At 43.5% G+C, this 25,830-nt stretch overlaps 1 protein-coding gene across 5 annotated transcripts in view; it reads right to left on the reverse strand.

Moving 5' to 3' along the window:
• ARL15 (ADP ribosylation factor like GTPase 15) overlaps positions 1–22,073 on the reverse strand; it is a 494,867-nt gene extending 472,794 nt beyond the window's left edge. For all 5 annotated transcript variants that reach the window (XR_009502620.1, XR_009502619.1, XM_059919287.1 and 2 more), the window contains exon 1: positions 21,944–22,073. Coding sequence is in view for 3 of the 5 variants with exons in the window: in XM_059919287.1 (XP_059775270.1) it covers positions 21,944–21,991 (48 nt within the window). In the remaining 2 variants the exon portion in view is untranslated. The remainder of the gene's footprint in view (positions 1–21,943) is intronic.
• Between the last annotated feature and the right edge of the window lie 3,757 nt (positions 22,074–25,830).

Here is a 25,830-nt window from a genome sequence, read left to right on the forward strand (position 1 = left end):
ACAAGAAAGTTCCTCCTTACCCTGCACCAATACCTACGTTCCTATAATTTTGACCCTCTCATTGTAGTCTGCCTTCTGGAGACTCAATACAGGATATTATTTACATCCTTCTAATAACCTAAGCCACTGATCACACTGCCTCCTTCTTTAAAGGTATCCTGCAAGTACAAAAACCAAAACTCTGATGTCAGTGAAAAATAGTGAAATACTGCCTCTCTTCTTCAAAGAAGTAAATCCTACTTTACCAGTCCAGCGGTTGGCAATCTACAATCCATGGGCCAAATCTGGCTCACCGCCTGCTTTTTGCAAATAAAGTTTTAGTGGAACACAGCCACGTCCATCTATGGCTGCTTTTGTGCAACAACGGCAGAGGTGAGTAGCTGAGACAGAGACCGTACGGTCTGCAGAGCCTAAAATATTCTAGCTGGCCCTTTACAGAAAAAGTGTGTCCACCCTGTTCTAATCCATCATCCAGTGTTTTTCCACAAGCAAAGGACTGTGTTACTTTCAATGTTACGGGCTATAGTGCAGTAGCTAAAGGATTCATCCCTGTATTGTCTACGATGCCCACGTCCCTACGAAATTAAGCCTTGCTCAGTAAGTATTCCTGGGCTGCTTCGGGGCCGCCAGTGCGGGGCGGATTCAGCCACGGGGCTTTGGGGGCGGTGCAGACCTCAGGTAACCGCGCCTCCCGCCCCACCTCCCAGAGCGGCCCTATAAGTGGCCCCGTCGCGGCCGGGCCCCGGAGCACGCCTGCCGCTCCTGGTAGGCGAGCGCGTTCAGCAGGAACAGCTGCCCCGCAGTGGAGCTGGCTGAGCCGTTCCTGCTGAACGCGCTCGCCTACCTGGAGTGCGCCCCGGGCTTCCTGTGCTACGTGCTGCCGAAGCTGCTGGGCTCGCCCTAGGGCGCTACGCGTTAGCGCGCTCCGCCTTCCGGCTGCCCGCGCAGGCCGCCTGGGCGGTGCAAGAGCTGCCTCGCTGGCCCCGCCGCTCCTCGCCGGGCCCATCCCGCCGGCCGAGCGCCTCAACCACTGGCCCAACTGCATCCTGCTGGCCATGTTCCTCGTCCACTACGTGCAACGGGCCTTGATTTCCCCCTTTTCAGATCCGAGTTGGAAAGCCCACACCATTGTACGCCTTTATATTGGCATTCGTGTTCTGCACCTATAACTGGCTACTTGCAGAGTAGATACCTGAGCCAATATGCAGTGCATGCTGGCGACTGGCTCCCTGACCCCTGATTTCTAACAGGTTTTGTCTTGTGGTTGATAGGCATGCTGATAAACATCCATTCAGATCACGTCCTAAGGAATTTCAGGAAACCAGGGGAGACTGGATATAAAATACCAAGGAGGGGCTTGTTTTAATACATCACTGCAGGCAGCTACTTCCACGAAGTCATCCAGTGATGCGTCTACGCCCTCGCCAGCTGGTCCATTCAAGGCTGGGCTTTCGCTCTGTTCACCTTCTGTGTCCTGTTCACCAGGGCTCAGCAGCACCACCAGGGGTACCATGAGATATTTGAAGATTATCCAAAATTCAGAAAAATTATGATTCTGTTTCTGTTTTAAGTTCATTGTCAATGGAATTATCTTCAACTTGAAGCTTTTCGATGATGTTTCTCTTGGGATTATATAAATAAATTTATGTCTCTGTAATTTTCCTGCTATTTCACATCTTTTTCAAGATTGCTCAAGGGGTTTTTTCCCCTAGCAAATTTGTAAGCTACCTAATAACAGTCTAATCAAACTGAAATTGCAGGTTGAACTATGATGCTGCATACCAGGTCGGGAATCCGGAACTCTGTAATTGCGGCTGATCCTCCTCTGATTCTGGGTTTGCCTCTATGGACCAAAACGTTTCTGTACCGTTTACACAACCCCCTACAGCAATGGGTTTAAGGTCAAAGGCTTTGTCGCCCCCTCCTCCCCATGGAGGCATGTTCTGTCTTTGTGTCCCTTTCATCCCACTAGGTCGGAGAGGCCTGGGTACCCACAGTGTACCCACAGCCTCTCACTGTTGGGTGCTGGGCAGGCAGAGAAGTTGTGCACAGAGAAAGGGGGCGCCCAGCAGAGGCTGGTGCAAAGGGCCTCTGGCACCTGCTGGCTGCAGCCTGGTCCACCAGGTGACTTCACTGGAAGGACAGAGCACTGGGGGCATTCTTAAGGAGCAGTCTGCTGTGTCCCCCACAAAAGGGACTTATTGGAGGCCCTGGGCTAGGAACACAAAGGTGCTGCAGGGCACCCCTCCTGTCTTGGGCGACTCGCCATGAGCCATCAGGAGTCTCTGGCCTGGGTTGGTTTTTCTACCTTCTTCTAGGTAGAATTAGAATTTTTTTGTAAGGCTCTTTTTAAGTACCTCTCAGTATTTCAAAACTATAACTTGAAGCAGAATTTCTTATTTTAGATGCACTCAAAAATTCCATGGAGATAAATGGCAGTAATAAAATGTACTACTTATTGCCAGATATGTAAAAGAAATCTCCCCACTAGAAGGCTGTTGAATCTCTTGACCCTTCTGTGAAAATCTAACGAACACATGGTAAAGACCCCACCTCTCCTGGGAAGGCACTGCCTCTGTTGCTGCCACATTTATAGAGGTGGGAACTGAAAGAGGAAGTGGAGAGAGTCTTATGATTGCTAAGGATGCTAGGTGGCAGGGGCCTTCAGGACACACCTGATGCTGTGTCCTGTATGTTGTCCAAATGCCACCTTTGGGCAAGGAGCAGGCCCTCCTGCCCCTGCACCCCAGGCCCCCGGGGCACCCTGTCAGCTCCCTCCCACACTTCTCCTGGCTCACCTTCCCAACCACGGCTCCCCCCAACGAGTTTTCATGTAGAAACTGTATTCTCCATGTTAGTGGTTTTTAGAGTCTCTTAGCGTTTTAGTAACATTTTCTGATGGTGGTTGTGCTTCATTTTAACTAAAAATGGAATGCTTTCGCAGGGAAATTTTTATGATCAAATAATCTTTGGCCCTTTTTCTGACTGACTAATTACTTGAAACCATAAAACAAATATTTAGGATCTCCTCTGGAAAACTCAAAAATCTGAGCAAGTCTTGACTGATTTGGGCCCCTGTGTTCTAGAAGGTGTACCTGGCCAGAAAGTTGCTTGTCTGAGAGTCAGAGAGGCTCACTGTGAATTTTACTTCTGTTGGTGCTTTTTTATCTGAGTGACCAAAAGTTTGGGTTAAGTCAGCATTTGATGCACGGTTACTACTACACTGGCATGCCCTGGATGGATGACTGACATAGGAAGAGATCTTGTTCTATCTTGCCTACCTGTCTTCCGTTTGCTAAAAACTGTAACTTAGCAAATTATGGCAATTTGTTATTGTGTTAATTATAATAATTAAAGAGATTAATAAAATTACTGTTAAAAAAAATAAGTATTTGTGGAGTGAGGAAAGTTAGATAGGAAGAGGAAAGAGAAGATACGGGGGAAGGGAAGGAGAGTAGGGCTTTTCTTTTCCCGAAACTATTCTGACATATACCTTTCAAAAAATTATTTTAAAACCTAGCAGATCCTCTTCTTGCTGTAACTAGGTATTTGAACACAGGGATGTACATCTGAATTAAAATAGAGGACCTAAAGTTACTATGTTTCATTTCAAGCAGATCAACACTGATTGAAATGTTGTTGAGTAAACAAAAGTCCTTGCTAATTTTGAATACCCAGGAAAATGCTACCCACCCACTTTTTTTAAATTGAAAGTTCTTTATTTTGATTTAACGTGAGACTTTTTAAATTGAAGTATAGTTGATGTACAATATTACATAAGTTACATGTGTACAATATAGTGATTCATAATTTTTAAAGGTTATACTCCACTTGTAATTATTATAAAATATTGGCTATATTTCCCATGTTGTATAATATATGCTTGTAGCTTATTTTATACATAATAGTTTGTACCTCTTAATCCCCTACTATCTTGCCCCTCGCCTCCTTCCCTCTCCCCACTGGTAACCACTAGTTTGTTGTTTATATCTGCACCCATACCCACTCTTAAAAGAATATTCATTTGCTGTTCACTGCTGTTGTTTTAAAGTCACTCACTGCAATAATATAAAGCAATTGGGATAAATGATCTTTGCCTCAGAGATGAACTCTTAAGCACTCTGGATTTGGGAAAAAGAGAATTGCTTTAAAACAGATGAGAGATTCAAACCATCAATGAGCTTGTTAAATCTTGATTCTTATCCCCATGATTTCTTCACAATCATGCATTTTTACGTCTGTTTATTCAAGACAACTTTTGTACAAAGAATTAAAATATGCATCACTTCTTACACAGCTCTTTATAATTTCAACATTTTTAGCAACTTGTTTCATTATACTTGTGGCTCTCCTAGGTAACAAAGAATCTGATTTGAAGAGCTTTAAAATCAGGAGCTGAAGATCTCACTTCTTGACATGGGAATCAAAAGAGAAAATTTTTACTGAGTCCGTTTTCTGAAACTATTCAAAGTGGATATTAAACTCACATAATTATTTACAATAAAGTTCAGTAAGAAGTGAGTACTTAGAAGTCAAGATATGGAAAATATCCACCTATGGGTATTTTCAAAGATGACCAATAAAGTTAGGCATTCCCCCCAAATAAAGTCGTATTTGGGAGAAAAGTAAAACATCACTAGCACAGGAATCTACTTCCCACACACTCAGGCTGCAAAAAAATTGCAGCCTGAATCCACAGAAATGATAGAGGACAGCTCCCCTTCAGGCTCATGACGTACTGTAATCCTGCCCACAGCCCAGGGCCAGCTCACAGGGGCCCTGAAAAAGTCAGGAAACCCAAAGGAAGCCCAGGAATGACCAAATAATCCTATCTCAATGACGCGGTCTTTAAAACACGCATCTCGAAAACCCAACACATCATGGGGAAAATCATGTTACATTACGAGAAATATTACTGGTGAACAACATAGATGTACAATATTTCTATGTGAAATAAAGCAGAGAGGAAAAGAACTTCAATCATCACAAGAGGCTCTCTACATCTAGCACAATGACATTCAGGAAACATTCAAAATGACGACATTATCCAATAAATCAGCTCACTGCTCTGCCGTCTATAACAGGGGTCTCCAACCCTGGGCCCACTGTTAGGAACCGGACCGCACAGCAGGAGGTGAGCGGCGGGCGAGTAAGCAAAGCCTCATTGGACGCTCCCCATCGCTAGCATTACTGCCTGAAGTAGCTGCCTGCAGTGATGTATTAAAACAAGCCCCTCCTTGGTATTTTATATCCAGTCTCCCCTGGTTTCCTGAAATTCCTTAGGACGTGATCTGAATGGATGTTTATCAGCATGCCTATCAACCACAAGACAAAACCTGTTAGAAATCAGGGGTCAGGGAGCCAGTCGCCAGCATGCACTGCATATTGGCTCAGGTATCTACTCTGCAAGTAGCCAGTTATAGGTGCAGAACACGAATGCCAATATAAAGGTGTACAATGTGTGGGCTTTCCAACTCGGATCTGAAAAGGGGAAAATCAAGGCCCGTTGCACGTAGTAGATGAGGAACATGGCCAGCAGGATGCAGTTGGGCCAGTGGTTGAGGCGCTCGGCCGGCGGGATCGCCCCCGCGAGAAGCGGCAGGGCAAGCGAGGGCAGCTCCTGCACCGCCTGACCCATCCGTGGAAAAACTGTCTTCCATGAAACCAGTCCCTGGTGCCAAAAAGGTTGGGGACCACTGGTCTACAACATGCTGCCTCTCAGGAAACATTCGTAAGGGAAGAAGGGAGAAGAGAGCTGGCCAATCACATCCTAGGAAAAAAGTTCTCACAAGCAGAAACTTGACTCTCAAACTGTTTGATTCCAACAAAAGAGAAGTTGAAAGTTCCAAACAAGAGTGTAATTCTACAGTAGGACCTCAGAAAACTTGCCCACTTAGTTTAAAGTAAGTTGGCTCATTTGGCCAAACTTATGTAACAGCTGTAGGCAGAATTGGCCTGAAGAGATGTGGGCCACCCTCTGCCATGCCAGGACCTTTCACCCCTATAAATCAGAAATAGCTGCCACTTAACCCATCAACAAGCAGCTGCAATATCATTACCTAGTTACTCCGTACTATGTTTATTAGGTGGAGGCAGAAAGATTTTTGAAAAGCTGGTATTGGAAAAATGAATAGAATCAGAGTGGGAACTTTTTGGTGACAATAGTACCATAAATCCTTGTTTTACAAAGAAAGTTCCAATTCAATAATAGCAAACACTTTTATCATGCTCATGGTACTAGTCTCTCTACTGAATGCTTTATATATTTTAACTCAACTCTGAGTGGTAGGTACTATTATGCCCATTTCGCATATGAGGAAACAGGCACAGAGGCTGCACAGCAGGTAAGTGACAGAGCTAGAATGCAAATGCAGGGAGTCCGACCCCAAGGTCAGTGCCCTTAAATATTAATCTGTGCAGCCTCTCAGCCCAACCACTGACTTAGCAGCTATCTTGTGTACCTATGTCGGGCTCTGGGGACACAAAGAGGCCCACAGCCCAGCCCTGCACTGTGACACACTGTGCTTTGTCCGGTAACAGAGACAGGAACCAAGGCCTGAGGCAGGGCTGTAGCTGGCCCATTAGCACCTCTGTGCCAGTGCACAACGGGGACCCTGGCAAGCTGGGAAGGGGCTGGACTGCAGGGGCTGTGCTTGCCCCCTTGGCCGGGCATCTCCGTGTGGTGTCCCGTGAGCTTAACTGTCTACGGCACCCCCAGGAGCAGCCCTGGAAGGAGCCTCAATTCAGTTCTGGCAGTGGAAGACTGCAAGAGAGAAGTCTTAAATTAGAGTAGGAGGGAAAAGGTGAACTCTCCAACCAAAAATTATTTTTATAGCATGCTCTGTGATCACTTTAACTAGACAGAAGCCAGGCTCACACACGTCTTTGCAGCTTTATTAACAGTGCATCCGGATTACTATGCGATTGTTCCGGACATGTCACATGCAGGTTAGCTCACAGGCTGCCCTGACAAAACAGCCCTAAGCAGGCTGCCTTCACAAAACCAACTCCTGGTCCCAACAAGCTGCCTGTGACTGGCTTTCGGTCCAGTGGAAAGGTCTGGGCTATCCTCGTCAGCTTCTGGACTCGGCAGCTCGAACCACCAGTTCTCTGCCCTGGGAGACTGGTGCCAGGGGCTTTGAGGGACCCAAACTCCAGGCGCCCTCCAAGGAGATGCAGCCCGTGTGAGAGAGACAGATGTCCACAGTGCGTCCCTTGAGAGAGCCCCGTCCCCTCACTCACTGGGGACCAGGACTCCTTTGCAAGTACAACCGCTCTTAGCGGAAAAGTAGGCTGAGGGTCTTAAGAATCACGTACTTGAGCTGTGGGTTTATTTATCTGAACTAGGACTCCCTCCTTGCAACACAACCAACTTGGGCCTCCCTTCTCCCATCTCCTTGACCAGGGAGCTGCTAGATCAAATTATTCTGGGAAAACATCCGCCTGACTGCACCATCTTCCAGATCACGGTTACCCTTACCCCACGCTGCTCTGTGTCTCCTCTCCAGCAAGCCAGCCTCGCGCAAGTCCATTCCCCCCCCAGTCTCTCCACAGAGCCCTCTGCCCTGGGCGTCGTGGTGGTACAGGTCGGGATGTGGTGTAGTTAATATGCATTAATTATGCATGTTGGTTAGGAGGGAGGGCTTTGAAGCAAGACTTCCTGGGTTCAAAGCCTGACTCTGCCACTTCCTAGCTGTATTTCCTTCAACAAGTTGCTTAATCTTTCCATGTCTCAGTTTTAACATCTGAAAAATAGAAATGATACCTACCTCATAGGGTCCTTAGAAAGTGCCTGCCAATATAAACGCTGTGAAGGGGTTTTCGTTGTTGTTGCTATGATGACAGTAAGGGGGGTGGCAGAGAAAGAGGTGTCAGGCACTGTTCTAGAATACATGTATTATTTTAGTTAATCCTCACAACAAACCCAAGAGGTAGTTACTCTTACTATCCCCACTTTACAGAGGAAGAAGGTGAGGCGTTGAGAAGTTAAGTAACTTTGCCAAAGCTAGAATGGTAGAGCCAGGCAGCCAGGTTCAGCCCAAAGCCTGCAGCGCTCAACCGTGAAACAAACTCCTCTACACCCACAGAACTTCGTTAAATGCCCCCCCACCTTGTGGCCTAACTCAGTCCCTCAAGGTCACCTTCGAGGATCTCCAGGGCACTCCTCCTCCCCTACTCCTTTCAAGACTCTGAGCAATGAGCTCTAATATCTAGCGCTGTGTGCCTCTCCTTGTCAAGGACATTGGCCAACCTTCCCCTCTTTCACTGAGGATTTCTGAATCTGCCTCAGCCTTTTGCTCCAGCCCAAGTCCTGCCCTGGCCCTGCTGACTTCGCCAACCACAAGGATGCTATATCCAGCACCTGCGCTGTGTTTCCTCTTCTACATCTTAAGCTCCCCACCCTTCCCGCGGCCATGCACAGCCACGCACTGGAGACTCCCCTCCGAGAGCCGCTCTGCAATCTTAAATTCATACACCCTACTGTCTCCTGCAATGAGCTTTCTCTCCCTCCAGTTTTCTGAACAGTTACTCCAAATAACTCCAGTACTCCCGCTGTTCATCCGCATCAGGACCACCCATCCTTGCATCCTCTACTTTCTACTCACCCTTCCTTCCTTTCCACTAACTCAGAGCTCACGACGGTCTATCACTTCAGCCATCCTCTTGCCAGTGTCCTAAATTCCTCTACCCCATTAACCACCCATTGACTCACCTTGGAAAAATCCCAATCTTTATCGATCTAACTGCCCACCTTCTTGAAACCAACACCCAAACAGCTACAAAGTCTGTGTCCCTGGTCATCATGGCCCTCATTCTTCATTGCAGCTACTTCAGCTCAAACCCCTCCGCCACCATGTTTCAGTCACGCTCAGCAAGACGACATCACGTTCCACTTCATCGGCATTTAATCATCTCAAGTTCGGTCCCCTTTAGAAAGGAAAGCCGCCACTCAGTGTCCCCTCCCCCTCCAGTTCCAGCCTTAGCCTTCTTCTCGCTCATGGTGAAATTTCTAGACAGTCTCAACTGCAGCGGCATCATTTCCTCACTTCCCACCAGGCCTCTGAGAGCCTCTGGTCAAGGTCACCATTGACGCGAATCCAGCGCCCACGGTGCAGCCATTATCTTCCAGGATCTCTGGGCCACAGTTAACACAACTGGCCACTTCCTCCTCCTGGAAAGTCTCCCTTCTCAGCCTGCTCAACGGGACACTCTCCAGGTTTTCTCCCAACCTTGCAGCTCTCTTTCCCTCTTGAGATTACTTTCCTTTGGCTGATCCCACAAAAACTGCGTGCCTACTATGTGCCGGCCCTGACCGAGGCACTGGGCTTCCTCGGGTTCTCCCCTCCCCACTCAGCACAACCCTCCCTGGGCGAGCTCAGACGTGGACGTGACCTTGGCTTCAGTTACCATCTAAGTGGTTTAGGATGGTCAGACGTTAGTGGTCGGACGTTAGCCAGACCTGGGTTCAGATTCTGGCTGAACACATCACATCACAGGCATGACACAATTTCTCTAAGCCTCAGTTTTCTAATCTCTAAAAGGATATTGGGTTGGCCCAAAAGTTCGTTCGGGTTTTTCTGTTACATCTTACGGAAAAACCCGAACAAACTTTTTGGCCACCCCAATAGTAATAAATCATGCATGAAAAATACGTAGCACTATGCCTCCCACATGGTGATTTAATAATATAGTGTACATATATATGGCGAGTAACAATATTATTTTTAACTACTCATCCAAGGCTCACCTCTGAGCTCCCATCTACTCACATGAAATCTCAACTTGGACTTCCCACAAGCAGTGCAAACTCCAGACTCAAAGTCCTCATTTTCCCTCTCCATGTGCTATTCCTTCAAGTGTCACCTACCACAGTACATGACCCATTGAGCCTCCCTGATGCCTGTCGTGGTCCTAAAACATGCCCGTAAACCCTCTGACTTCCTCCCACCCAGAGGTGGTGTCTGTCTCCTGCCCTTGGCCCGAAGCGTGCCTTTGTGACTGCCTTGATGAACAGGTGCGGTACAAGTGATGCTGCATGACTGCTGAGGTCAGGTTAGAAAGACCAGCAGCTTCCATCAGTTTCTCTTGGTACCTGCACTCTGTGAGCCTTCCAGCTGGATGTAAGCAGCGCCGCTCCCGAGTCCTCATGCAGAAAGACTGCGCGAAGAGAGATGCCGCAGGAGTTCACACTTTTCCAGCCCCCAGATTTGCATGTTCCCAGCCCAGATGCCAGACCAGTGTACGAAGAAGCCACGAGAGGCCCCCAGCTGCCCTCTGATGGTAACTTAATAAGGAATCCTGAGCAAGAACAATCTAGCTTATACTCAAAGAGACAGACAATAGCAAGATTTGGCAAAGATGTAGAGAAACTGGATCCCCGTATACTGGCGGTGAGATGGTAAAATGATGTAGACACTTTGGGAAACAGGTTGGCAGTTCCTTAAAAAGTTAAGCCTAGAGTTACCATGTGACCCAGCAATTCCACTCTAGGTATATCCCAAGAGAACTGAAAAGATATGTCCCCACAAAAACTTGCACATGAGCATTCATAGCAACATAATAGCCTAATAGTGGAAACAACCCAATGTCCATAAGTTGATAAATGGACCAGTAAAATGTGGCATACCCATACAACAGAATATTATTAGGCAATAGAAAAAAATGAAGTACTGATATTTATTAAAACATAGATGAATCTTAAAAACTTTATGCCAAATGAAAGAAGCCAGATGCAAAAAGCTACATATTATATGATTCCCTTTATATGAAATGTAAATAAATGTCAGGATAGACAAATCCATAGAGAGACATAAAGTAGATTAGTGATTGCCAGGGCCTAGGGAGAGGGCAAAATGGGGAGTGACTGCTAGAGGGTACAGATTTCTTTCTGGGGTGATAAAAACGTTCTGGAATTAGATGGGGTTGATGGTTGCACAACTTCATGAATATATTAAAAACCACTGAATTGTACACTTCAAAAGGGTGAACTGTTATCTTATAAATAACCTATAATGGAAAATAATCTAAAAAAAGAATAAACTTATATATATAACTGAATCACTTTGCTGTATACCTGAAACTAACACGATACTGCAAAATCAACTGTATTTCAATAAAAATTTTTTTAAAAGGGAAAAACAAGAACAGCCTAGCTGAACCCAATTTACCTCCAGATTCATGAGTAAAATAAATGACCGTTATTAAGCCACTGTGTTAAGGTAGTTTGTTATTCAGGAATGGATAACCAGAATGATGCTCAAACCAAAAACCTGAAAATGATCCCAAAAATCTCCTTTGTTCTCATCTCCTACATCCAGTTCCAAAATCCTGGCAATTCGCAAAATGTTGCTTAAATCCACCTACTTTTCTGCATCCTTCCTGCCCCTACCTGGCTGTGAATACCATCATTTCATTACTGAATCAGGACAGCATCCTCTTAACTGGTCTCCTTCCTCCAGTCTGGCTGCCCTTTCCAATCCTTCTCCACAGCGCAGCCAGATCTGACCACGTCACTCTAGGCAAACTTTAAAGGTTCTCACGATGTGACTGTAGAGGGACTCTGCGGCTCAAGTGTAGACACTGTTCCTGACTCTGCTCCAGCCACACTGAGCCCTTGGAGTTCCTTGAAGCGACGGAGTTACTCACCTCCAAGTCTCTGCACAAGCTGTTCCTTCGCCCTGGCCCTGGTCCTGGCCCTGCCTGTCACTGGGCCAACTCTACTCAACTACAATGTTGCAGGTTAAAAATGGCTCCTCTGAAAAGCTCTCCTTGGCCCTCAAGTCTAAGTTTCCCTTTCATATACCCCATTAGTAACCTTTACTTCCCTCTGAATAGAATATGCCACTCCAAAACATAACTGCTTATTTTTCATCTCTACAAGATTATAAGTTCCTTGAGGGTAGGCCAATGTCTGATTCACTTGTATATCCCTAGTGCCCAGGACAGCACCAGAAACTAGAAGGCTTATAAAAAATTGGAGCTGTTTGAGTGAATGAATGATAATTATGTAAAGGCAAATTTATGATCACTTAAAGAATTAGAAAGAATGGAAAAAAGAAGAAAGTTATTCCAAGAAGGATACAAGATGACTGAGAAAAATTTTGAAATAAAAGAAACATTTAGGATTATCTAATTAATCCCACCTTTTTATAGATGAAGAAATTTAAGACAATAACATTGACTGGTTTGCCCAAACCTCACACTTAGTTGTTTCAAAGCCAGGAATACAATCAGGTCAACCAACCTCCATAGTACCTCTTCAGCGTTTCAGGATTTTCAAATGAATCACACAACTAAATAATGTAGGAATTTCAGACTATGGCCAAGTAATTTCTCCAAATTAAAAAAATCTGCCTTATAATCCTCTTGTATTATATTGTTCTCATGCCTGAACACACGGATGTAGCTCTGGGCAACTTTACATTTCTTTAGCGTACACACTCATCAGAATAAGTAAAGGACTGACAATGTAAAGACTTGGTGAGGATACAGAATAACTGGAACTCTTACACTACTGGTACAAGTCTAATTGGTACAACCACTTTGGAAAAAGTTTGGCGGTATTTAGTAAATCTAAACATATGTATGCCCTGTGAACCTGAAATTCTACGTTACCCAACAGAAATGAGTGTTTATTTCCACCAAAACCATGCACAAGAATGTCTGTAGCAGCTTTATTCCAAATATCCCCAAACTGGAAACAACCTAAATGCCCAACAACAATAGAATGGATAGATTAGTAATAGTATATTCATACAATATTGCATTGCAACTAAAAGGAACAAACTACTGATTCACGCAACATGGATGGATTACACAGGCATGCTGAGTGAAAGAAATCACACGCAAAAGAATACATAGCTGTGATTCCATTTACATTAAGTTCAAAATCAGGCAAAACAAATCTATGTCAATACTGCCTGGGAAGGAACACAGAGAGCCTTCTGGGGTATTAGAAAGGTTTTACATCTCCACCTGGGGTGGTTACAAGACACAGGTACATATAAATTCATCTAGCTGTACCTTTAAGGCTGTACACATTACTGTATGCAAATTACACTTCAATTAAAAAGAAGACAATAATTTGGTGAATAAAAAATTTGATTAGAAAAAAATAAGTGCACCTTAGCTTTATGTAACACCTTATGTTCATGAAGTACAGTATAAACATTCTCATTCAACCCTTACAGCCCCATGTTCAAGTTTTTTTGCAAATAAGATTCTCATTTACTAATCATAATTACTATCTTTAAAAATACCTGAATCAGAGAAGAAAAAAGGAAATAAAAATTAAGTGACAGTAAAAATTAACTTTAGTATTCTTTTTGGGACTAGAAGTCCTAATATGAGTAATTTGCAAAACAGACAAAAAAACGTGTTTTATCCAAGGTCAAGGACAAATCTTTTGTGCCCAGCTCTTAAAATGTACAAGGAAGTATGTGCTCCGACATAATGTTTAGTTACATTATTTCACAAAAATTGTACACTGCCATTTCTGGAGAGTATAAAAATCCCCACGGTGTCACTGAAGGGCGGGGGGAGGGCAGAATCCAAGACATACACAAGGAGAAAGAGAGAGACTCGCTTTATCTACACTTGCCCGCCTTCCGTTAATGCCATTATATTGAGTCATGTGGACTTCTACACCAATCGGTATAGAAATTATAACGCGATTTTTTTAAAAAAACACTTAATAATCAATAGTCATCACAGAGGCTCTGATGCTCTCTGAATTTTTCAAATGAGGAAATCGTAGTTCGATTTATTTGTCTTAGACCAGGTTCCCAGTATTTGGGGTTTTAGAAATAAGTACATTCTAAATATATACATACATACAAACTTGAGGATGGATAAGGATTGTCATCTTTTTATTCTGACAGGTAATAACATTTTGAGAGAGAGAGAGAGATACTATCGTTCACTATCATCAGAATAGACAGCATATTCTAATATCTACAAAAAGTTGGAAAGATATAATCTCATATTTTTAAGACTATAAATTAAATGTACAATGACTTTGTAACACTCTGACTTTTCCTTTTTTCTATGGACTGACATTTGGAAAACAACTCGCATTACTCAGGTAACAGGTGGAATATCTAGGAATCAAATACAGGACTTCAAACTTTTTCTTCTCTACCACAAAATAAAACACGTACAGATTAAGATTATGGATGTGTCACCAACCCTCATAACAACTGAGGCAGCTGGGATTACTCAATTTCTCCTGACCCTCAGTTTCGTCAACCATAAAACAAGAATACAAGTTGCTACACCTCTCAGAGGGTCGCTGAAAAGACCAAACAAATGGTGAATGTATATTAAGCGCTTCCTGCCGAATCTAGGACAGAGTAAATTCTCAATCAATATTAATTATCATCATTATCCCCATCTTTACTATTACATAACTTTGACTTAACAAACAGCAGCTGATTATATCCAGGCACGGTTTATTAACTTATTTAATCCGTAAGTCAAAGCTTTAAAATGCGGGTACCTTTTGACCCTGCATAAAATCTACTAGAACATGATCATAAAAATACTCCAAAGGATTAGAAACACTGCGTGTAATAATCTCCCTTTTTGAGATCCACCATGTACATTTGCATACTAAAGGCTGTACAATAAAGAAACTTGTTTAACTTTGTTTGACCCAGTTTCCAAACTTACTTGGCATTGAAAATTCTTTTTGAAACCATAGAAAATACATTATCATAAAAAATCCAAGAGTTTATATGGAATGTCCATTGCAGCATTATTTATAACAAACATTAACAAAATAAAACAAAAATTGAAACAAACATAAAATATTCAATGAAAAGGTGATTAGTTAAGAAAATTATGGTTTACAGGTATAATGCAGAAAATTAATGTTGCAGAAGAGAAACTTAAACATAAGTGTAAAAAGCAAGTTATAAAACTATATCTTCATTATAATTCAGGATTGAAAAATATTAATCGGATCTCTGTGGGTTGCTTGGATTACAGATATATATTTTTTTCCATTGTGCTTGGCTGTGTTTTCCAAATTTCCTCACTAAGCTTTTACTTTAATAATAAATATGTTACCAAAATAATCTCATTCCTTACACAGGCAAGAATATATATGTACATGTGTTAATATGATTAAAAAATGACTGCTCTAAACTGTAAAACAAACTGAATCATAAAAGACTGATATTCACATAAAATTTCATTAAACAATTTATATGATTCATTGTGTGGTACTAAAAACAAGTAAACACACACACGCAAAATCATGCCTCAAAACCAACACCTATTCTTTTCTTTGAGCTTCTCACAAAATCCAAATAAGATCTCTACATATAAAACCAGAAATGGTAATATCCAAACTAGAACTATAAAACAAATATCTACAGATACATACAATAACATTTGTTAACCTTAAAAACATTAGAGAAATAAAACAAGTTTCAAGAAGATAAGGATGGTCTGCTACAATTCCTTTAAAATTAACACACACAGAACAATACTCTATATTGTTTATGCATACATGCAAATATAATAAAAATGCAAAAAACACACATGAGAATGATACCCACTAGCTTTGGGATAGTTGTCACCACTGAGAAGGACAGAGGAAGAAAGCATGGAAGAGGAGAAGGCTTTCGCCTTAAAGTTTCTTTCTTTTTTTTTTAAAAGAGCACCAGAGTTTTGAAGTTAAAATGGCAAAATGCTAACAACTTCAATCAGGGAGGTAGGTACACAGAAATGTGTTTTCTTATTTTCTGTACTTTTTCTAAATACTTGTATTTATTAAAAATAAAACTTTGAAAGAACTGTATTTTGCTTTAGCTCCTGACTCCATGTGCAGATTGATTAGGAACAGGTGCAGGCCTTCTGCGCCTCAATCAATGGTCCTGGGATGGCTCCAGACTGTCATCTGCTTCCTCCAGAGAAGCAGCTATCTTGTTGAAAAAAGAACCCCCAGGAATCCCTCTGGGGGAGACATGGCCACAGCTGCTAGGATCTAAGTCCTCAACCCTGAGAGAAGCAATCCAGAAGTCAGAACCATTCCCAGCAAAGCTAGGTACAAAGGAACCTGATAAATGAGATGGTCCTGCAAATCCAACTTTTAGTCCCTATTTAGTTACTGTTAAAATCATGTGCTTTTGGCTGTGAGTCAAAGAGCAGAGTGCTAATGCTTATGCACAGGGTGAAGGAGAGAGAGGGTAAACAAACGAAAGCAAAATCAGTGAGCCAACTCTCTCACCTTAAGGTACAAACACATGTACTTCCCCGACTGAAGCGGGGCTGTCTCTGAGCTCTCAGGAGGACTTCTCCCACGTGACAGCAGCAATCAAGCGACCTCTCAATTTCCAGCCCTGTGCCTGAAATATGGCCCCACTCACTCATCCTCTCAACAACTATTAATTATTGCTAGGTTGGCAGTACTGAACCATGCTTACATGCGTGGGCTTGGAATCCACCGAGCTAGGCTCGTACCCTTGCCCTGACACTCCACTGGTTACGTGATCCTGGCCATTACTCCACCTCACAAAGCCTTAAGCTCCCTCTTTTCTAAGTCAGTATGTCTTGCGCCTAAGTCAGTAGTATCTGGTTAACAGGACTGTTGGGAGGATTAAATTGGGTGATGCAAGTGAAACACTTTGCACAGTACTTGGTACATAGCTCCTTATTTACCGGGCTCCAGACTCAATTCTGGTGATAAAAGGATGATCAAGATAGTCAGGGACCCTGTACTGATATATGTGACAGATGCAGTGACGAAAACGTTTGCAAAGCGCCCAAGATTAAGAGTTTCAAGATGGTAACCACAGAGCATTAAGCCAAGCATGGGGGCCCTTCTAAGCCACATGCCCACGAAGCCAGCCCTGCCAAAAGTAAATGTGCTCAAACTCTTTGCTGATACTCAGAAGTGAGGGTCAACAAGAACTGGGCTTCTCAGATTCAACCAAACACCAGAAGGATTTAGGGAGAGGCCTGGGCAGAGCACAGCATAACTGAGGGACTGCAGGCTCCAAAACAAAAGCCCATCATTAACTCAATTTGTGAGAAGTATCAGCATTTGTTAACCAAAACGCAGTTGCCAGACATTCCCTAAAAATCTTTTCTTCCTTCTAGTCTACCTCAAAAACAAACGCTTTAGAATTCATGTCATCAGGAGACTTTGCCCAACTGAAATCCGTAAGCAAAAGGCTAGTTGGGGCCTAGTGTCTGCTGGGCACAGACCCACTTCCCATCAGCACTTGGTGAAGGAGCAGAGCAGACTTCAAATAAACTGCCAAATAGATTCTGAGTCTCAGGGACTTTTGAGTCTTCAAAAGATGACTGGGGCTTGTGGCCCTGAAGGTGCCCTTGAAGTGACACTAGGGGGCGGAGTACCAGGGTGCCTGGAAACCCATTTGTGGTCACTTGATGAAACACTGGATGGTGAAGGTCACCTCAGTGCCCAGGGTCAGGACATTACAGGGCGGGAGGCTCAGGACACAACACAGTTCTTTCTATCCAGGCTTCTCCTTAACAGTCATGTAGCAGAGCCAAGTCCTTGAGCGCGTGGGAACATCAGTCAGCCTGCTCCTGGCACCTGATTTCTTGACTCAAGAAGCAGCAAGGTATTTACATGAAATACACTGTAGAAATTTCAACTGCATTCCAACAGCTTTAACACCAAGCTGGAAGGAACGCAGTGAAGAGGGAGGGCTCTGGGGTCACAATCCCAGCTTATTACTTGTTAGCTGTGTGAACTTGGGGAAATTACACAACCTCTCTGAGCCTTGGTTTAATGCATTACACGTGGAAAGCACTTACATTATCTGGCACCATAGCAAGTGCTCAATAAATGTTAACTGATCTTACCCTCATAACTCCTATGCTTAATTCCCTCTCCCCCCAGCATGCCTACAAGCAGCTGGCTTAGGCGTCCTTCAGAATGCAAGCTCCCAGAGGGCAGGAGTCACTTCCCCATGTGTCCTCTCTCGGGACTCGTTCTACAAGTCTGGAACAATAGAAGGTCGAGAACCAGAACTACTGCTTTATATCGCAGTTCCTGCTTCATGGTCTGGATATTTTTTAAACTTTTTTGATAAGAGAACTGTTTATTGTGTTCCCAGTATTTTTATCTTATGATTTGTTAATAAAAGAATATTTACGTTACTGACTAATCCAGTTGCAGTTAAAATTTAAAAATATGTGGCCTATGTCATTATTTTGTACATAGTCAGAACATACAAGTTATAATGTTCATAGTCATTCATGGTCAAAAACAGCACACTTTTAAGACAATAGAACATCAGATGAAGTCACAACTGTGCCTTCATGCCTCTTTTTGAATGGGCTCACTTACAACTTAGTAGAACCTGAGAGCTCCGTGTACATCAAGAGTTTCTGTTCCTGGTTGGTTGATTGCTTGGTTTGCATCCTGCAAATGGTGATGGATTTGTGCTGATCCACCTACCTTCTCTCACCTGATCTTCCCCATTGACACATATTTTTATAATGACAGGTATAGCCTGTGACCAAGAAACTAGACCAGATTCATCAACCTATACAAGGAAGAAAACTAGAACCCTGGCCTTATTATATCCCAAACCCAATACAGACGTGCAATGATCATTATCTGACAATTAGCATCCAAGACTAATGAAGCACATTTAGTTGTCACATTTTCAGGCCTAGCTTTGCATTTTAGTTCACAGTGAAACAAAGAAAAACACATGAAAGAGAAACCTACCAGCAAACCAAGCAGCAGAGAGAAATCTACCAGCAAGCCAAGGAGCACATCAGAGGCAGCCTCTTCCTCCTGTGTCTACCCAACTGTCCTGCCACAGGTTCCTGTAGAGCCACCTGCCTGCCAGCCCTACAGCCAAGGGGATCCCAGCTGGGGGCTCATCAGCTCTGAGTTTCAGGGTCATGCGCAAAGCAGGGGTCCCATAAATATTTGTTAAATGGATTAAAGAAAATATCCGAAGATGGTTTTATTTTTATAGGTATTAAGCTATCCTCAAGAGAGTCTTGTGACTTCCTGCTTGCTGATGACACTCTAAATCTTTCCATATACTGAGACTAATTAAAAGGTAGTCCAGGGACTTCCCTGGCGGTCCAGTGGTTAAGACGTCGCCTTCCAAAGCAGGGGGTACGGGTTCGATCCCTGGTAGGGGAGCTAAGATCCCACGTGCCTTGGGGCCAAAAAACCAAAACATAAAACGGAAGCAATACTGTAACAAATTCAATAAAGACTTTAAAAATGGTCCACATCAAAAAAAAAAAAAACTTAAACAAAATAAAATAAAAATTAAAAGGTAGCCCATTATTTACCACTGAACGGTAATAGCCATTCCACAGGAGGTATAATAATATCAGCAACATAACCACATTATATTAACATTCTACATCTGAAAAGCAACATGCTGTTTATAAATCACTTTCCCTCCATTGTCTCATGTAATCATCAACAGCATTACACAAAGCATAACAAATTTTATTGCTGTTATTTTGATGGCAGAAGGGGGGAAAAGGTAAAATCCAGGCCAATCAACATGAATCGGTACACAAAGAATATTAAACCGAAAGGAATCTAGAAGTTGATCTTATCCAACCTTCCAGGAAAACATGGTAGACACGTTTTTCATTATAACTTTACTATTTTCTCCTACCTTATTCAAAAAGCTCCACACATTGTCTTACTAATTCTACCTGTAAGAAGAGAGACAGAAAGAAAGATGCTGGTACTGCCCTTTGAACAGCAGCAGAATCTTTACCTACAGACCTGACAGGTGTGCACATGGCCTCTAAAGCCCATCCTGAAAACGCGAAAAAGGTATGTGGCCTGCCAAGCAGATTCCCTCATCAACCGGAAAACCAAGATTTTTTATATTTAAATGGCCACCCAGCCTAAACAAATAATATCTTGATAATCTTAAAGTTAAGAGTAAAAGATACATTTTGCATTCCCCAGACCAAAACACCTAATCCAAACAGATTTTATCTTGTCTTACTTTAGAAGCTGGAGAGGAAAGAAGAATTGTCCCTTCTGTCTCATATTCATTCAATTCAACAAATAAAGATTGGACACAGGGCGATACATATAATTATTTAGGATAAGCAAGTTACCATTATTTCCCTAAACTGAAATCAATGAAAACCCTATCCACCTTATTCTGATACAAAACTGTTAGGAAACTGACAAAGAAATAATCTGCTTTTAAGGTAATCCAGGGCCCACAAACATTCCTCCACCCACCCTTAAGACTCTCCATCAGGAAATTAACCTGAGTAATTAAACAGAGTCTTCCAATTTTTTTTCCCCATGCAATTTGCAAATTTAAAACTCACCCAGTAAATAAAATAATAAAATACCAGAACTACTTGAGTTCCTTTTTAGAAACTACTTAAGAATCCAAAATTAGCTTTCAATAATATAGGTAAGGGCAGCCCCTTCCAATTAGGTAATTATCCTCAACAAACTTTGGCTTTAATTCAGGCAGACTGCAAGACAAAGCCATGGTACTGTATGTGATAAGACAAGCTACAAAACAATCAGTTATTTGATTCAGAAAATAATCTTTAAGAAACATCCAACAACTCTCTTAACCTACATGGCACTTTGTATTTTAAAGAACCTCCTAATCAGATAACCCCCTTAACAGGCTCCCGTTATGGGCAGATAATGTCCCTTTATCACAAAGACAGAGGAAGTTACTGACATCAACAAATGAACAAAACAGAATTTGAACTCAGAATTTTTGACTCCCCTCGATTCACAAGGTCATGCATTAACTGCAGTAACCACCCCTCCCCACAAGACCACCAAACCAGGAACCTTTAGGGGAAATAAGCCCAAATACAAAATAACATTACAAAACCAGTCCTCGTCCAGCGTTTCTTGACTATGAAAGCATTCACAGTCTTTCTTAGTACAGAATTAAGTGTAATTCCTAGAAGGCACTGGCAAATCTCTGCCAGGCCAATCTGCAGTCAGAAACCAACTGCATGGGTTCAACAAGAGGACAGGACGGTCAATGTTTTTAACCATCTACTTCAACTCTGCATTGCAATAGCGGTTGCGGCTAACAAGGTAAACCTGGTAATTGTTTAGGATCGAACACAGCCAGGGTCAATGAGGATCCCCGTGAACACAAACATGCAGCTCTGGGGAAATAATTTCTGGAACAATACATGGTGCTTGCATAATTACACACACACACACACAAAACAAGTGCTTTTTAAAGTAATGTTCAGTCCCAGCATTGTGCTGACACTTTTCCCACCTAAACTTCTCAGCATAAACCTGGCCTAAAAAGCACAGGTGGGATCCAATTCGTGCACAGGGTAAAAGCGGCGTGCATCCAAGTTAGGAACGGTGAGGCAATGCCTGCCCCTACCCAATCCCTTCTACCCAGGCTGCGATGTAGATTAGTCCCGTCTACTTTATGGTAATGTGCTTTTAAAACCTCGCGGCGACCGAGGTCATAGCTTTAGAGATCTAATAACAACCAAATGACCGGAGCTGCCGGGCACTTAGTAAGCCATTCTGGTTATGGCTCTTTAATAGTACCTGGAGTTCTGCTAAAGGGAGAGGGGGAAACTCCTGCTTCCCGGGAAAGAAAAGTCCTCTGCGGGAGCGCAGAAGGAAGCAAGGAACCCGAACGCGGGCAGGGGACGCCCAGCCGCCGCGGCCCCATCTCTCCGGGAGCGCCCACGCGCCCCTCGCCCCACAGCACAGCTGGCCCGGGCCGCACCTTTACCTGTCAGCTCCACCACCCCCTCGGAGCTGCGGCCCCGCCGTCTCGGCTGCCGCCCCTCCGAGTCCCGGCACAGCTCTAGAGCTTGCTCCGGGAGAAAGAACCCCAAAGGCATCCCATCCCAAAGAAAGAAAGCAAAAAGGCTGTTCCTCCAGGCGGAGGGACATCGGGCACATCGGGGTCCGAGAGGCGACACGCCACCCCTGCCCCGCACCTACCAGATAATCCATGTACAGAAACGCCTCAGTTATCCGGAGATCAGACATCCGGCAGCCTAGAGCATCCGGAACGGCTCCGAACCCGGAAAAAAAAAGCAGCGTCTCCGGCTGCGAGCGAACAGCCCCTGAAAAAGCCAGCAACAACGAAAATAGCCGAGAGCACCCGAGGAGCCGAAGATTACACAAGGGGCGCGGCGATTGGCCGGGTGGGCGGGCAGAAGGAAAAGAGAGCGCTCATTGGCTGCAGCGCCTATAAAAGGCAGGCCACCGGGGGGGTGGCTGGGGAGAAGCGCGGGAGCTGCCGGGCAGCTGGTTCCTGTGAGGAGGGACGAGGGGGCGGGGGCTAGGGCGACGCGGGCGGAAGGGCGCAGGGGGAAGGGTGGAAAATCAGCCGGTGCTGTTGCCGCCCGAATTCTGTGTGCCTCCGTGGTCTCCAAGTTGGGTAAATCGGAACCGAACTGTGCACCAGTGCGAGAGAGCCTTAGTGTCTCCTCCCATCACCCAGTAGAAAGCTCGCGCTGAAACGTGGGAGGTGTAGTAGCCACAGATACTCGATGCCCCTCTCCGGAGCGATTTCCTGAAGGCCCTGTGGCCTCGAGACTGCAGGGCAGGGGTGGTTGGAATGTGTAAGAGGGTACTCTGAACAAGCAAGCATGTGACTCGGGGGCGGCCCCGCCCCTCCTTCAGGATGTGAAGCGAAGGCGGACAGCTCCAGCCTGATGTCCCTGGGGGTATACAGAAGCCCAGCTCGGCCAGAGGTAACCCAGGAGAGGCCCTTTTATCAAGACGCTAGATTGCCCCAGAAGAAGCCACTCCCCACCGACGTGAAAGGAAAAGAAAAAAAGTTGAGGGACTCTGCATAAGTCGGTTGTAGACTTGAGACTCTCGGGAAGCATCAGCTGGTCAGTTCTTTGCGTGCTTTGTGTCCTACGCTGTGCACAAATCTATTGCCCCTGAAGAAAATGAGCAATACAATAAGCGATCTGAAAAGACCCGAGTAATACTGTTTGTGACCCGATGTCATTATAAGAATTAAAGGTATCTATAAGCAGGTGCACTTGAGATGTGTATTTCCTGGTAAATAATGTGGAAATTAGCATTGGGGTTTCAATATTGCATTCGGCTGAGAGCGAAAAAGCCTGAATCAGACAAGAATCAGGATAAGATCACCCAAGCCTCTAGGTTTTGAAGATTTAAGCTATGAACAACTAGCAATGCCAGACACACCTGTCTTATCAGGCTCAGGTGACTGAAGTGTGCTTGCCCACCCCTCAGCGTTTGAGGAGGACGAGGGATTGCTCTCACCGGTGTTAATAATTAAGGCTTCCATACAATAACCTTTCAAGAGTCAAACTTCATCAGCTATCTTTCTGAAGAGGCTGCCTGCCTGTATAAATGTTGTTTTAGGGGTTGAATTTTTATTTTCCCCCAACTTAGCACCTGACTCTTTTGTATCTTCAGGAACAAATTTCCATAAAATAAGCTTACCTGGGGCTGCCAAAACAGTTCTGTGAGATAACAATGGAATTCACCCTAGATATGCAGATAACCCAGAAGGGAGGGTAGCCCTTTAGAGGGGGCTCCAGATTGGTGAGCCACATGATTTAGGGGAACTCATCTCTCTGAACCTGTTGCCTCAGCTGCAAAATGAGAATAACTATAGCCAGAAGGTTTTTTGAAGGAATTAAAAGCCTATAAGTATACACACACTTAGTAGAGAGCTTGATTTTGTTAATCAATTTACAGACAAGTGTGTGTGTAAATAAATTATACTTTGAAGAAATTACAGTGAGTTTTTGCCTATGCAGGAGCTAACTAGACTCAATAGCATCAAGCCATTAGATCCTATTTTAATTTGGTATTGACATGATGTTTGGTTTAGGTTAGGACACGTGTAGGTTTAGAAGAGATTTTGACCTGGATTCTGGAGGTGATGATCTACCACAAACCTACAGCACAATTGGTTGAAACTAATTGCGGAAGTTAAAGGCCTCTCAAACCTGCTAGCAAAAGTAATTCAAATAGACAAGGAAGTGTTTGATTTTTTTCCTTTCTCTCTATGAATTAGCATATCACAAATAAGATAAAGGGTTTGAGTTAGCAAAGAGACACCTTTTGGTCCACTGTCTTACTGATAAGTGATGTCTTGACTACTGTCAAGTGAGGCTCTTGAAAGGCCTGTGAGTTTCTATGCAAGGGAAGATGACCATTCAGGAGCAGTTGGCTTCTGCCTTTCTTTAAAAGCTAACCTTAGTAAAGAAAAAGAATCCTCAACAGAAGGTCATCAGGATAAACATAGTTCATGCTACCTCTAAGAATGAGTAAGCAGGGAAATGAACTTTTCAAGGAAAAGTTCCAAAGGCTACACTGTAGTTCTCACCCTGTTCCACACCGTTTGCATATTCATTCTAACTGGCACCAAGGAAAACTTTGTGTTCAGTGTGATGTATTAAAAGAATCTTGTCTTTTGGAAAAGGATCCTTGTAAAAACCTGAAGCTTCAGAACTCCATGTGGAGCACATTTTCCCGATTGTTAATCTTCTGGGGAGTTATGTGTGCACCCTTGTGCAGAAGAAAGAGGCTAATTTATATTGGTATGAACAGATAATACACTGCCTGCTACATGAAGCTGTGGTCTTAGGTGATAGTTGGCAGCAGTAATCACCCCAATGCATGCTTTTAAAAAAAGTGTGGAGAAGTTAGAATGAATGCATTCAACCTACCTCACTATACGCCAAGCAACAGGCTGCAGTGTAGAATAAGGATCTCCTTAAGGTAGTACTGCCTTTGCTCTCAGTATAAAGGACCCTCTTCCAGATGCCTAAAAAAACATGTATAAACTCATGAGGCAGTTTCATTACTACACAGGTTCTGAAGAAAGAGGCCATCACTGCTGCTTGTCAAGAGCAAGGAGCAATTCTTTTGACAATCTGTACTCCACAATTCCATAAATATGGCTAGCTAGCCAGAGTTCAAGTAAATTTTTGTTAAAGTGTTACTTGTAGGAAACAAAAACAAATGCATTTTTGCAACTTGGTCTCCCAAATTCTACCATCCAGAGTAACCAATATATCAGTGGCTATTCCCATCTACTTTTTTTTGTTGCTGTTCATTTCTTTGATATATAATAACCTACAGAAGAATACTGTCTTTACTAGTTTTATCATGCACACTCACTTCATATATTACATTCACCATATCATGAAACTCTATAAATGTTTAATGGCTATATAAGACTATTGTATAAATGTACTATGTTGACAAATCCTCTTAGATATTACTGCTATAAACATTGCAGGGAATGTTTGCTTATAAAATCACTCACATCTCTTTATCCTAGACATAATTTCTTGCAATGCAATGACTGGTACAAAAAGTATATGAGCATTTTTAATACTCATTTTTGCACTACCTTCTGGTCTCCTTTCCCCTACCCCAACTCCAAAGTAGGGAGTGCTTATCTTGCTGCATTCTTGCCTTGATTGATTGGGTATATTATTCCTTAATAGCTGAGAGGTGGTATCTTTTATAAGAATAACGCTTAGGCCATGGACACTCCTTTTTCAGAAAAAGTAAAGGTGTCCAGACACTGAATTCTCCAGTGGTCACTGAACACATTGAACATTTACTGCCTCCAGTAACTCCTGTGACTTTAAAATTCTCTCAGCCCTTTCCCCCTCAAGTGGTGGCCTTGACCCCTCATCTCTAAGTTAGTCTACTCCCCTTTCTCTGCTTCCTAACCCTTCCTAGTACCACTGTGTCCTGAAAGATGAACCTCAGAGTGGGGTGACCCCACAGGAAGCTGTTAACAGAACTTGGTTCATGAACGGAAGACATCAGAATGAAGTTGGGAGAGCAAGGACTTATTCTAAAAAGATAACTCACCT

The sequence above is a fragment of the Balaenoptera ricei genome, chromosome 3 (genome assembly GCF_028023285.1).
Source record: "Balaenoptera ricei isolate mBalRic1 chromosome 3, mBalRic1.hap2, whole genome shotgun sequence".
NCBI classification, from domain to species: domain Eukaryota; kingdom Metazoa; phylum Chordata; class Mammalia; order Artiodactyla; family Balaenopteridae; genus Balaenoptera; species Balaenoptera ricei.